The sequence below is a fragment of the Anopheles marshallii genome, chromosome 3 (genome assembly GCF_943734725.1).
Source record: "Anopheles marshallii chromosome 3, idAnoMarsDA_429_01, whole genome shotgun sequence".
NCBI classification, from domain to species: Eukaryota; Metazoa; Arthropoda; class Insecta; order Diptera; family Culicidae; genus Anopheles; species Anopheles marshallii.
In genome coordinates, this window is record NC_071327.1 from 8,261,491 (window position 1) to 8,276,924 (window position 15,434).

General features: G+C 43.1%; 1 protein-coding gene across 1 annotated transcript in view; it reads left to right on the forward strand.

Annotated features, from left to right (window-relative positions):
* LOC128716178 (uncharacterized) overlaps positions 1-15,434 on the forward strand; it is a 104,815-nt gene that overhangs the window by 66,518 nt on the left and 22,863 nt on the right. Inside the window, exons 13-18 of the mRNA XM_053811099.1 lie at positions 1,300-1,416; positions 2,059-2,276; positions 2,989-3,138; positions 3,986-4,165; positions 5,920-6,058; positions 12,159-12,368. Coding sequence (XP_053667074.1) covers positions 1,300-1,416; positions 2,059-2,276; positions 2,989-3,138; positions 3,986-4,165; positions 5,920-6,058; positions 12,159-12,368 — 1,014 coding nt within the window. The remainder of the gene's footprint in view (positions 1-1,299; positions 1,417-2,058; positions 2,277-2,988; positions 3,139-3,985; positions 4,166-5,919; positions 6,059-12,158; positions 12,369-15,434) is intronic.

The following is a 15,434-nucleotide window of genomic DNA, read 5'->3' on the forward strand; positions in this document are numbered from 1 at the left end:
GGCAGGTGCACGTTCACCAGTGGGATTAGGACGATATGAGCGATATCTGCTTTGTTCTTCGAGCAAGCTTATTACTTTAATTTATTTAACTTTCACTAACATTTCCCTTCTGTACCATGGCTGGTGCGGATGGTGGCAGTACCTAATCCACCCTGAAATCCATTTCGGCAAACTGTTGCTCGCAGCCTTGTCCACGGAGGCAAGCAAAAAAAAACGACGATTATTCTGTAATCATTTCGTTCCTTTTTAGCATGAAGCTACCCCGAAACAGGGCGAAAAAACAAACACGCAGGTTCTGCTAGCTTTTCATTTGTTTTGCACTGGCCTCATCTCACTGGAGGCCACCAACGGTCATTGTCGGTGGGCACAAAGCTCCCTCCCATGCTCCCTCAAGTGGATGTTTGTACACACGGTTGAATTGAAATGAGCAGAGCGAGGAGAAACAACAGCTGAGCAAAAAGTGCGAGGCCACTTCGCTTCGGGGAGTTTCTTGAGCTGGCTAGCTCAATTTTGTAACCGAATTGCAACCGGTCACCCTGGCCGCCGTCTGCCTCATCCTCGGCTATGGATAACGCTCAAACCGGAAGCAGCAACACTCACTGATCCTGTTTGGTTTTCTCTGAAACATAAAAACGGAAATACTCAGAACGAGCGCGCTACAAACGCGGTTTAAATATTCATAAGTTTTATGGTGAGTGAATAATTTATAGGAAAATTTAATTGCACTGCGTTTCGGTGTGCCAGTGCTGTGCTACGGGGAAGGGAAAACTTTTGCCAAACCCGGCGTGGATGAAACGATCGAGCGGTAAACTTTAGTTTCGGAAGATTTTAACTTCGTGAACATTCTTACCGTCCGTCGAGTACTTTATTATTTTCCTTCACATTTTGTTTACTATTTCATCGTTGTTACTTATTGTTTCCATATTTTCTACCTATTTTTATTTATTTGCGCGATGAAACAGCGAAAAAAACTTCATCTCGATCAGCGGCGAACGGTAGTGAAATTGAATATAAATTGAATATACCAATCAAACGGTAAATGTATTTAACTATCAATTTGCGTTCGCTGCGGTAGAAACCTCAACCATTAATCTGATCCTCCCGACTGGTCACAGACGTAATGACAAACATTTAACCACCAGTCTCATCCTTCACATCATTCAACACATGCTTGCATACACACAGGCGCTTGCTCACGACATCCGGTTACGGTTCACAGATAAACACCGTCATTGTACACCGCATCTGATACGGAAATATGTAATGTAAGTGTATCATTTCGTTTGTATTTTACCACAGGTATTTAGCTACATCGCTGCGACCGGAACGCGTCACGAGCAGGAAATCGCTTCGGACATCATTTTACGCATCGTTGACGTCATTATGCAGAACAAAGCGTCACTCAACAGTCAACAGGTGGGTGCAACTTGCATGCAGCTTTGCGTCCGTGCGTGGTTGGTTGTGTAATTTACCGGATTTACAGCTTCTTTTAATACGGTGTGATCATGCTTTCACCTCAAGAAACGATTGAAATCAATGGCAATCGATTGAATTAAATTCCCCACGGTTAACAGTTTGGGAATTCAGCACGAACAACCCAATCTCTCGAATAGATTATCGTGCCCTATCACACACACACACCCATCTGAGCACTCTAAAACCGATCCATTCGTTTAGATGATGGTCCAACAGAGACGGTTCGTTGGGTTTTGACCTTGCCGGGAAAACTCATCGAACCGTAGCCATAACATCAATCATGGAAATTTATCGAACCGAGCTTCTGCCATACGCGCACTGCAAATCGTTGTGCTGCACAATTTTCCCGATTCTTCACCCGAAGGTTTCATCCATGCGCTGGGTCGTGTGACTCACGATTCGGTGGGTGAAGAAAATCATTTACCCCATCCTTTCACGGGTCGTACCGGATCGAGGCAGTACGAATTCGTACAGCAAGCCATCGTCAGCATACGCCAATTGGCACACAATCGGAGTCAATTGGAAAATTTTCCTAATTTCCCCCCGATTCGCTCTTATTGCTCTCATTTTTACCCCGTTCAGCAAATCAAACAACTGCAGGACTTGGTGCAGGCAGCCGCACTCAATCACGAAACGACGATGGCAGCACCGATTTCATCGTCCTCCTCGTCGGCCCTCGGACCGGTGGCGGGATCCGGCGTGAAGCATGCCGCTTCTACCACCGCCACCCATCAGCTGAACTCGTTCTATCTGTACACGGAAACGGTCAAGGGCCTGCCGTTCAATCTGCAAATTTATGGGTAGGTATACTGATCGGGGGCATTTCTGCACGGCTTAACGCTCTGCATTATTGCATTTACATCAGCTAAGTGCTGGCGCAATGTTCACATTATGAACATTTATTACCTTATCGATGAATGGCAAACATTATGTGAAGCCAAGGGAAATTTTATAAAATCAGATTTCATATGTAGATTCAAACATATAAATAACGAACAAAATTAAACTGACTGAGCTCTGATTGACGAGAGTCCACTTAATTATGGATTATGGTTTCGTCGCCTGAAGGTATGCAATCACAGGACGATCAATGAATAGTGTACAATGCGATTGTAATTAATACTATTTTGCATAGCTTCAGGCGGCAAACCATACCATATCCAGTTTTATGAATTCTGGGGTGCTATCAAGACTCACTCATAATTTATAACACTTGTTATACGTAAGAATTTCTAGAAGCGACTCTATCGTACTGCAATTACTGAAGAATCTTTTTTATTACAAACAATGTCGAAACTAAAACAGGCAGTAACCGTTTTTGTCGATCTCGATACACGTAACAAAACCAGCCATTGATTTAAAATGTAAATAAAACGCTCTGTCCAGATTTCTGTTCCCACTGTGATTTGTTTCCGATTGTGCAACAGAGCGCATTTTTCACTCCGCCACACGAAACACGAATTTTACTATTTTCTTTCCTCTATCTCTATCTCGATCTCTTTTGCTATTCAGCGATCAACTCTACTCCGACCAGCTGTACATGGAAATGGATCGTTCCGCTTCACTGCAGGACATCGTGGCCAACGGGACCGTGCTGGTGACGGTGATATCGTACAAAAATCTTACCAGCTTTCTACCGCGCTTCTATTTTGCCAAAAACAGGTACGGTAAATAAAATGGATAAAAAAATCCTGCAGAGCTGTTTGCATAATTTAATCCATCACATGCGACATTCGATAGCCCAGTATCGTTGGTTTTACATTCCCGTGCCTATTAGTTTGATGCGCTGGTGGCTTGATCTACATGTGAAAATAAAAAAAAAATGTTTAAGCGATAGCCCAACAGTTTTTGAATGCGTTTTAGAAAATTGTTACCATGATTTAACAAATCTTCTAAATCATTATTTGGAGATAGTTCTTGTTGTATCGTGTTAAAAATCACGCCTAAATGTAGACTATTTGAGGAACAAAACTACATTTCCCTCCGCAATCACAGTAATATATAATTGCAAAAGCTTTTTTTTTGTTTACGTGCTTCTAATCGGTTAGTTTTAATTTAAAATTATACAACGCTTGGATGTATATTCAAAATACAATCGCTTTCTCTTTTCTTATAAACTTTAACATTAGCAAGAACAAAGAATTGCTTCACAGAACTTAGCTTTAAAAAAATAACTCCTTTGCGACGAAATGTCACGCTGAGCTTCAGATAATAAGCTGATAAAAGCATCAAATATCCAGCTGGGCATCGTCATAACCATCGGTCGTATCGACGTGGGCTTACATCCGTTTCCTTGGCAATATCCTATTCCTTCCTTCCTGGTACCACCCATGGCGACAACCCATCTTCTGCTCCACACAGACGCCCATTTACTGTGCCTACGTGCCCGTTTGTTATTCCACACTCGCATGCAAATACGGCAAAGAGGTTTTAAAAATATCTTTCATACTAACCACCAAATTTAACTTCATCGGTTCCATGTTTTTTTTTTTGTTCTTCCACCTGACAGCTTCGGCACCGATATCGACTACATCCCGGCGTCTAAAATCATCTCGAGCTGGCTGTACTACGCGAACCGTACCGGGAGCGAGGCGAACCAACCGCTACACGTGCCGCTGGAGGCTGCCCACGTGGAAATCGTTTTCCAGCATGAAAACTCACCCACCACCGAATGGATACCGCTGTGTGGGTAAGTGTAAACACCCCTGTCCAACTGAAAAGCAATGACCAGGATGCAGGGCGTTCAAATAACGCAACGTAACGAAATGAATGAATGAAAGTTTCAAATCGGGATCGTATACATGAATGAAAAAAAAGTATTTACAGTTTTCATCACTACGTACTAAAGGGTGATGATTTTAGTTCGTTGTACACGTACTACACCGTTAAGTCATAGGATTTTTTTATTTATTTTAAACTGTTGAACACTTAAGAGCTGACACGAACCAAGAAGCAACGACTTCTAAGCATCATTAAAGTCCCCCCAAAAAGCCAATCATCAGTTACTTGCCTTACAGCCGTAAGCAATATTTTGAGCTGCGTGTATCAACGATTCGCTTGATAGCGATTTTGCTTAAGCTTGGTACGTGATTTACGATCAACAAAGCCAATATGGAGCGTTTTCTTACTTTTACTGCCATTTCTAGCATCACTGATTGCAAAAAAAAAACCAACAACCACAACCTCAACAACAGTCTGCTTTGACAGGTATCGCTAGGAAAACAAATTGCGGCTGCTTTCGACGAGTCCTGGTAAAAAAAATATACCATGGAAAAGCAACACAAACACAGCTAAAACGGAGCTGCTAGTGTTTGTGTTCCGTGAAAAACAATGAAACCGCTACGACCTTTAAAAGGACTTCAAAAAGATCGAAGGCAAAAGAGGCATACCATAATGGCGTGATTAAAGAAAAATGTGTCCAAATCGGGTGTTTGGATATGGTGGTTCTGCTCAGCTACTAGTGCCAGACATGCTTTTAGCCGTTGTAAGCAGTTTGTTTTCGCCGGTGCGCCTGAAAGCTCTCAGAAGAGGAAAATTTCCGTTAAAAACAATATCAAAATAATATCCCGAAAAAAGTGCCTCGTCTGTGGAGATTTTTTTTCTAGAAGGAGATCCTATTGTGTTTTTTTTTATTTTACTTTCAAACACGCGCAACACATATCATCACATTCAATCGTAATAACACTTTCCTAAGGTCACACACAAATAGCACCGGATTGATCGCTCGCTCTCGTAATGGATGGCATTGCATAATTTGCTGTCGGTCGAGCATCATCGTGCGACTTGTGCGTATTTCAATCAACGTTGCATAATTCATCACCGTGAATGCTAATTCCACCAAACATTTTGCGTTAACGGAACCGAATACCACGAACTGTTCACCCTTCCTAATTAGGAGCCCTGTGCAGCACAGAACAGAAATCACCAATGATGGTAATTACTCTCTTCTTCTCGCAAGTTTGGCGTAATGTGCACCTGAAAGAGGACGATTAAAATTTCGTTATGAAATAATTTCTTCGACGAAAGCTGCTCATTTGCTTGAATGCATCATAAGCCTCAATCGGGTTGGTGTGGCAGCCCATTTGTCTCGGGCGTAAGAACGGCAATCGAAACAACCGAAGTACATTTTCCACCTTATTCCCAATCGGCATTACGTCTAGAGAAGCGAGCAAAACCCTTCTTCAAAGGAAGCCTGTTTCATTGGGAGCCCTGATAAAACCCCCTTTGCTCTGTTCATGGCAAGCGCGAACTAGCACGCAAGAACTCGCTGCTTCACCAATAGTACAATCAATTTAGATGATCAACGATTCCATGACGACTTCATGAGATTTGTATGCTTTCTCCGAAACCAGTCGGGGGAATCGTTTTAGCCACTCGCTTTGTACGAGACAGACAGCCACTCCACCACTAATGTTTGCGTCTTGCTCTTCTCCTGCTCCCTAGCTACGACTCGAAGGCGACGTTCGAACCAACGTGGCGTACGGATCTCTGCATCACCGAGAATCTGCTGGAAAACATCACTCGCTGCATCTGCCCATTGTCGGGCACGTTCGTGGTCCTGCTAGCGAAGAAGAACTACAACGTGAGTATTTCCATTTCATAGCAAAACATTTCTAAGACATATCTAAAAACCCGCTTGCCCGCAGCATTCCCACAGCCCTTGTCGAACGCAAAGGTCAATGAGTTCTATTGAACGGATTGTCTGAGTGGTAGGAAAAAAAGATCCATGTGTGCGAGGTTATTGTCCAACGGTCTTGGTTTCTTGAGAAATCGTATAAACCTCAGACAATTCGGACACAAACGGCAGTACGATAGCAATAAGTTCATGTCAAGTGCATTCAAGTGGCGGCATTCTTTTTTTTGCGCGAGATGATAGTGCACAAGGGAGTTTTGTCTTGATGGACACTCATACGCTACTGGTGAAACTGCATTCCAGTGGGACATTAGATGGAAACATGAATTGGACCATACAGTAAATCATTCCTCTTTGTGAAGAATTACCAAGTTTGAGGTTAAATAGAGGATAGCTTTATGAGATATTGTTCCGGAACCTCCCAACGGTAATGTACCAAACGTCAACGCGATCAGTAGCAATTGCATTATAGAGAAGATTAGCTGTTATTACAAGTTAACATAACAAACATTGGCATCAAATTGATTGAAGACCTTCTTCTTTTTTTACATTGGCACAACAACCTAAAGAGGTTTAGGACTGCGATTTTTGGCTTTCTTTGACATTATTTACCCGTAGCGAGTTTGTCCGTCCTACGTACGGAGGTTTGATCAGGATGAGATTTTGTCCCGGTCCGCTCGTGAGAAGACCGGTGCCGCTACCATTCTGCCAACGAGGCGTCCCTGATCGAGGACCTCTTGATGTAAAAATATAGCTTGAAGAGATCGAAAGTATAATAATCCTGTAAGGTCTGTTCTTGGACACTTCACCAAGAGTAGAATATGTGCATTTACACAAAGATCAAGTTAGTTAATTCGCAGAATATTATATATGGAGTATGTTCAAAATGTGGCATTTCGATGTACAATAAAATAGTAACTAATTCTATATAATGCTCTCAACCTATCCGTTTTCTAATGCTTGCCATTCGCCAGAACGACTTTAATTATGAATGACACTACTTCAGTTATCCACAATCAGTAACTATCATTCTGAACGCAGCTATATTTCAACTTCACACATGATTCCTTTTCTAATCCCTACGGAATACTCCAATAATGTCACCAAAGGAATTGTTTATCCTGCTGGAAAAGATTTTACAACTCCACGCCACCTATCAGGCCCTCTCCATTCGGCCTTCTGCCTTCACGAAACCGAAATATGTAAGCGGAATTACTTAACTGGAAAACAATAAATTTTCATTTGATTCAGTTTAATGATACTTAAGGCACCATTAGATTACATTCCGGCTTCAATTTGCTCGCAACTGGAAGCTTCGTCGTGGGCTCACCCACCCGCACAAAGCCGGAAAGAAACCCATTCCAAAAACCTCCAAATGGCTTTTCCACCGGTTCGCGCCATTCCGGATGTGAGCCGGAATGGAAACGCGTTTCGGATACAATGGTTGAAAGCTTCTCGTTCGCTTGGAGATAAAAATTGTAAACGGCGCCTTTAGCCTGATGAGCTTTCACGGGAGTAGAGATCGCTACCGTAGCTGGCACTCTCATCCGGGTTGCTCCAACTTGCTCCAATGAGATATCTGTTGTTTTTTTCGCTTCCTCTCGTTTTCTTTTTTGTTTTTGCCAAACTTTTCTTACCATTGGGCGATGAGTTAAGGATGGCAGCCCGGGCACTCGAGCGTCTTTGGCGAGCGCTTCCGATTCTGAAGACGTCAGACGTTTGAGGATTGCCTTCTGGTGTGGAGAGATTTACGTCGAGAAATGGAAAATAGATTCAAATGGTAGCGAGTTGATTATGCTAGACAAAATATGCTACCCTGCATCTGTTCCAACGCAATGCGTAACGTTTACAGTGACACTCACGGCCTCCCCTTCCCAGCCCGTGCGTACGGTCGTTTCAGACGTTGAAACGTTGGCGGTGTATGTGAGGCAAATTGTGCCCATTTCCTTTTTGCCAGCAGCAGCTGGCATGGAAACATGCGACTATGCAGAGGATTACGCGGGCACGAAGGAATCGGATCGTATCTTGAAGCTTCACGTTTCCCTATCTGTTGTCACCCTATTCATACCAACACCCAGCCGGGCAGCCAGGAGGCAAACGGAAGGACATAAATAAATCATCATTTTCTATTATACATTTACGCACCGCCGGTTGGGGACAGCGTATGGGTGCGATTGAAATGGCTCGTGAATATATTTGTACATTCAAATTGGTTCTAAAATATGTTGCTGCACTTGTTGTGTTACGATTATACAGCCAGGTCCAATTTACATACGATAAGGCAGGTACAATTAATTTCTGTTGAAATAAATTTACCTCAAACCGTGGTGTGGCCAATCATCCCTTAGCTAAGCGAGAAGTAACGTAGCTCTGGGAACATGTAATAAGATACTCATAATTTGTAACATAAATATTGAAATTTAAGAGCGAATCCTTAAATGTCCTTTTGGTCTTTTGCTATAATTATTAATCACGACTTATGAAGCGTTCCTGTGGCACTTTATCGGAAAAAGCCTTTTTCCTGGTTGATATCATCATGACGAAATATTAGTCTAACTTCATTAAATCCTCAAACTACGAATTATAATGCAGTAGAATGCCAATTATCCTGCTCCCGGTGGAATGTTTTTGGCGAGCTTTCAGTTGGATAATTATCCAACAACATCAAACCACATGTTTGACACTCGTGCCGAAGAATTTTGCTCACAACGTTTCCGGGCCTGAAACGCTCGTCGACGCTAGGAGCTCTTTAACGTTGATAAAAAATGCAAATCTTATTTCTCGCTGTTCGACATGATGCTCATCTACTAGCAACAGTATGCTCCGCGCCGTGCCAGAATCTATGTATGGTAATGCGCTTCAGCAACCCACACGGTACGGCAATTATCATAAATTATTAACGTGCGTTTCGCGCGCTACGATGCCGATACGCCCAAATGTGATAGCACAAAGAAACAGAGCAAAGATGGACCACAAATAGGGCTGCCCCGCGCCACCGGAAACAACCACGTCGTTGATGACCATCAGCATAAAACACGGAAACGATGATGATGATTCCGCTGGTAGAAGCTTTCGAGGTTTGCTCGCGAATATCGTTGTTGGGTTGTGAGAATATCCCTTTTTCTGCTGCTATGATGATTCATTCGGGAAAAGCTGCAACTTATTCGCTTTTTAAAGAGTAAAACAATATGTCCTACTCTTTCACTAGATCGTATCAATGGGGACGTAAAGAAAAACCGGCAACCCAACATAGATTGTTGTGCGATGGTTTTCTGACGTCAAAATGAGATTCTTAAGCAAGAAACGGTTTTTATTCCGTCAGCACCCGGTTCGATCATCGTGCTTAGCAACGTTTAAAATCATAAATTTATTCCACCGATCCATCGCGCCCACTTCGCCCAACCACAATGCTAGGGGTTTCTTGAAAGGCCATTTTCAATCCGCCCGTTTCCCGCGTGCACATTTTCCCGGGCCACACCCGACCCACGGTCGAGTGGCATTAGTTTCAGATTGGCGCATATTCACCACAGCGGTCTCCGTTCTTTGTCACTGCTCCATCACGTCACGTCGGCGACGATGTTACAAAGTTTTTAATGTTCTCCCTTCATCGCGACCCAGCGCGACACTCCGTTCTTCGCTAGTACGCACACAATGCCCGGCAACTGCACAGCGCCAAACGTCAACGGCGACGCCAGCACACTTGTCGATAGCGACCGATAGGAAATGTGACCGGATTTGCTTTTTTCTTTCTTTCCACTCACTCGCTCCCTCTCTCTCTCTCATCTATTGGCTCTTTCCTGTTCGTTCAACAAATTCCTTTTTACGATTGGCAGCATCCTTGACGCCCGCTTCCGGTTACCAGTTGTGCGCTTTCCCTTCCGCAAGCTTCAAGTTGGGCGGGAGGAATTTATGGTAGCAAGCTATAAAATCTTCGATACGACTGGTTTCTTATTGAAAGTTGCAGATTTACACAACGAGTGCTGGGGGGACGATTTTTAACGTCTTGCCACCCTGGAGTATTGCCCTCCTCCACTCGCCAGAAATCTGCCAATCTAATCCAATTCATTCAATCCATCCTGCTGGCGGGCACGAAATGTCCGCACGGAGGACGGCAGCACCGTACACAGTAACAATCGTCACAGTCCGTGCGAGGGCATTGGTGTTTATTTCCATTTTTATGTTGGTTTTTACGTGAAATAAAATGATAAGGTTATGGTTTTGCGGATGCCGCCCAGCTTCTATTGTGTCCGGCTTCGGATGCGACAGCAAAATATCGATAACTTCAAATGGTTGCCCCGGTGGGATGCGTGGAAAGTGGGAAACCCGTACCCCGGTAGCGTTAAAAGTTTGGATTCAAAAGTGCGATCATCGTTATATAAACAATCTTACAGATCGTTCCCGATGGGGCGCACGTCGCATTGTTACGATCGGTAGCGTCTGTTACTACATGCGCTCTTCACCCGGTTCCATAAGCAAACTGCTTTAATTGTTCATTTAAAGTGTCTTAATTGCCATCGGTAAAGCTCCTTTCCCGTATATTGTGTTAAAATGGCGGTCCCTTTTTTAACGTCACGAATATTCATTAAAGGCAGTTAGGCTGCACAGTTAGAACCATAAGCCTAATGAATTCCCTATTAATCACCGAAAAAGTTATAAATGAAATCCCTCTGCTACCTGTTAGACCCCATCCGAGAAGTATTACAAAACCCTTCACTCACAATCTTCAACCTTTCGCACATCCTTTCACCGAGACATGCGATAGTGTACACTGTTCAATACAAATTATCTCAAGCTTGCTACAACCTCTGCCCTTTCGGGACAGTTTGTGTCGGTATGTTCTCCTTCGTCATGATGCCGCATCATTCTCATGCTCGGTGTACGAAATTAATAACACTCAATCAAGCGTCAACGAACCGGTACGCCAGGCCAAGGGTTCATTCGAGTGTTGCACCGGTGGAACGTTTAGTGAATTTTTAATTGCCTCCAAATTACTCTCTCCCGCTCGCCCTTCGGGCAAATTTCATGGATAATTCAGTTTGGTTTTGACCGTGGTAAAGGAATTTTAATACATTACGAAGAACACGAAGCACACGAATTACGAAGAAACACGATGATGCCTGAGCACATCAAAATTAATTGATGACGTTCTGCTTCTAGGGGGAAGGTTTTATTAGTTACGGGTTTGAAAAGCCAGCAAATCAAGGCCAGCTTGTGGAAGTATTTTATTGTAATTAAAGAAAGAAATTTAGTCTTAGAATATTAAACTTCAGCTTAAAAATCTATAAAAATACAGAATTCTATATTTGCACGCCTAAAGGTATGCAATGCTGATGTTTCTTTGACACCAAATGGTTCAGGCTAAATATCATCAACATCACGGTGCCAAACGCTATACTTGCGCAGTAAAAAAAATACGTTGAGCAATTTTTAGCACCTCTTCACAAACACACTCTACCAATAATCTTCATCCTTTCAACTATTTGAACTAAACCTTTTTTTATGCACAGGGCCTTAACCACTATTTTAACCACATGGCCGAATAGCCCAGCACATCGGTCGATGCTACGGCAACATTCCAGCTCCATCCTTATATGCGTCTAAATACCACAACATTCCTTTCTATGAAACTTTTTCCCAAACCATATAACGAGGTGTGGGGCAGTTTCGCAAGTTTCTCGAATTGCGTTCAAACGAGACACGATCAACATTATATTCACACTCTAGCAACAAAACAGAAAAGGTGGATGTAATTTCACGATACTCCCAGTTGTGAGACCACACACAATCGAGTGCACGAAAGTCTAAACAAAAAAAAGGATTTTTTCCTCAAAACTTTTGCCCACGATGGTGTTGTTCGATCGTTGTGCTCATACCGGACGCACTCGCATCGATGCTCGCAAGGGAACTCATTTCCTGAAACAACCCCTATACCATGCCTCCGGCACCAATATTCTATCCTATAAGGCAACTCATTTCCATTTCCATTCATGGTTTGCATTTTCTTTTTCTCCCTATGTGCTCTGTTCTTTTTTTCTCTCTCTCCTTCTAGCCCACTGTACCGAAGGCAACCTCCCGGCCAATACTGGTCGTGATCAGCTGCGGATGTTGCTTCCTGCAGTCGTGCATCGCCTTCGCCATCATGCTGCCGATCCTGTACCAGCGACGGTGCTGTGTGACCTTTTTAAAAATGCAATTCTGCTCCGCCACCTCGATGGCGATGGCTATATTCATTCTCGGCCTGCTGCAGCTGTTCCCGCCGGTAAGTAGTCGCTGTATGTGGCGTGTGTGGCTGAATACGCCACACAGTCATGATACGTTCCGGGTAATCATCGGATAGATGGGTTTCTTTCCTTTTTTTTTACTTCTATCCTATGGGAGTGTACACGCAATTAAATTGTAAATTTGGAGCCAACAACCCTTATCGTACCTATTTCTCTACGAACGAGATGGTTTACCGGTGTTAAAACAATGTATTGTCACGAAACCGTGAGAGTACTATTAAAATTAAATTATTTAGATGCGTCATAAAAGTGTACTAAACCGTTCTAAATGGTTAAGTCGAGATTACCATTGTGCGCGATAGTTTTCAATTGAATTCACGACATGAATAACAAAACGCCTTTATTTATGCAATTTGAATGACATTTTGTCCATAGCAATCACAACTTTGCACAATTCTATGTAGTTGTAGTAATTTTACTAAGTGTTACGAAATTTTGAAATGGCGTAGGTCTGTTACTTTTACAATTTTTAATTTGTTCTACAACTTGAATCCATGCAATCTAAGTTTACCAGCGCCTTTCAGGTTCACAATCTTATTTATGTTGGTATAAGAACGAATATCCATTAATCATAAATCGTGTACTTCTGCGTGTCTACTATTAAACTATCCTTATCATGTAGCAACAGCATGTCATCCTTTCAAGTAAACTAACAAACGTTATCATGCAACGGCCCTTACCAGTGTCCCTTGTAAATTAATATGTCAACAGATTTCCCATAACCCAAAGCAACACACTTGACGATTGAAATCCATTTAAAACGATTCCAAACGCATTTGCAATTTATTTTACTTTACGCAAATAAACGTTACGCTTCGAATCGTTTTGGGGCCGAGCTGTCATCTGCTTTCGATTCCCATACCGTAAGCTTAACTGCTTTAACTGACGATTACATTTGGTTTCAGCAAAATTTGCTTGCCTGCAACTTTCTTTAACCGATGCTGGGGATACATTTTCTTGTCCGTTGAACCTTCGCACTGAAGTGCTCATGGTGCAATTTATGCTTGCCTTCTCCGTTGGCTTGCAGTGCAGCAAACATGCTTGCGTTGCCCTTCACACCCTCTTGTTCCAACCGTTGGGACCCCACCGAAACGTAAACTGATCTGGTTGGACTTTCACATAAACGGTCCCCAAGCTTACCACGGCTGGCGTTTAATAAAATGCTTATAAATAACGAGAAACTTTGTTATCGTCGTTATTGCACCACAACGAGGCCTCTCTGTCTGTCTATCGCACATGTGCAAACTGCAGCAGCACCGGCATCGGATTGCCTCGGAAAGCTAAACTTCGACGGCGTGTGCTGTTGAAGTGCCATTGCTCATGTGCTTGAAATCGCTCCGGCTGGCAGGACGGACAAAAACGAAACTGCAGCAGCGCGCATGCATTATTTCATGCTCGGAATTAGTTTGACAGCTGTTTTTCTTACCGGTGGACCGACGGTTGGCTTCTTAAGTGTGGCACGGTAGCGAAATGGAGGTACGGTATGTTTAGCTAGTTCCGTTTAGCCTCGTTAATAAACATGTTTGCCGCTGCTTGTTGAGACAGTGTCAGCACCGCTTCATGCTTCCCACTTTGCAACAACACATTTTTTCCCCACACGCGCTTATCGCTCGAGTAAAACACTGCTCTCGAGTGCACTATCAGCCCCTACTTGAGTGGAACGATTGTACGTCTGCTTCAGCAAATTACAATCAATTAAGCGAAACAATTCACTTATCATCGGAGCAAAACCCTCGACACATACCTGCCTGTCGGGCAAACAAGCTTGCCGGGCCCGAAGACTCTCGGCTGTACAAGGCAAAGCAAAACCTTTCTGCTCCTGCTCCTGGCAAGCCTTTTTTCGAGCAGGTTGCTCTGCGAATGGATGCGAGCGTCTCTTTTGAAGTGGCCATTCATTCAAGAAGGTGTTGCTGTGCCTCTTACTGAGCAGATGGAATGGTAAGCAATCGGGGAAAAGTGAAACAATGAAGGCAACTGTGTGCAATTTTGCTGTCGAAGTGTCGGAGTGTTTTGTGTGGGTTTTCTTTTCTTGTTCGTTTCTAAGAACTGCGGAGGAAGCTGTTTCACCTTCTACAGAAGAGATACTTCAATCAATTGAATCATAAATTAGAAAGGCTTTCCTTCCGAAGGAATATACTTCTTAAACGATCCTGCACTCGAATCGTTCTTTTCATGGTCCATTGTGAAATGGATACTCTTATTGTTTGAAGTGATTTCTTATTAACTTGATATGAAGTTTTGAGTATCCTTTAAAACATGCCTTAAGACTCCTGTCAACACGGTTGATTGAATTGCATACTTTCAGGCTGTTTAAGATCACACATAACCTAAAAAAAATCAACTGATCATAGCAGGACATGATTTCATTGATATTATTTCAGGCTCTAATAAGGTTAGGAAGCAGTTAACCACAATATTTAAACAGGGACTACGTAACAAAAGTTCCCAATAAATGTGCCCTTTAAATTTGAGCTTTTCTCACCATCCTTTCGGACTCACCGTTCCTACACGGTCACTGTTTGCCGATTAATTTCACGCAAACCGCAACGGCATACCGGTAGTCGCTGACGAAATTGGATCAGACCGGGATGGAAAACTTTTCCACTTTCATTCGCCCGAGAATTTTCCCTAATTCAATTAGACTTTCGAAAGTTTTCACTTTAAAAAATGAGCTTGCATCAACACCATTGAACCCGTGTGCCGTTTCGGGGTCTTAACGATCTGTGCCGTTGCCACATTTTTTTCTTGTTTTCTGTCACTTTCATTTTTCTACAACTTCTACCACACACATTAGTGGGCAAAAAGCTTCGGTATAAGAGCACAGCATCGACGCACCGATTATCCCCAACAGACCGACCGTGGCAGCAAATCGAGCGGAAACTCTTTAACGTGAATGACCTCGAACGATCATTCAACCTTTGGTGTCGTCAGAACGAAAATCGTGCACACAATGCGAATTGGAATCACCCGCAAGCCGAAAGTCAAAGCTATTGACACGGTGTGGTTGGGAAGTAGCACATGGACAACAAACACCAATGTATTCC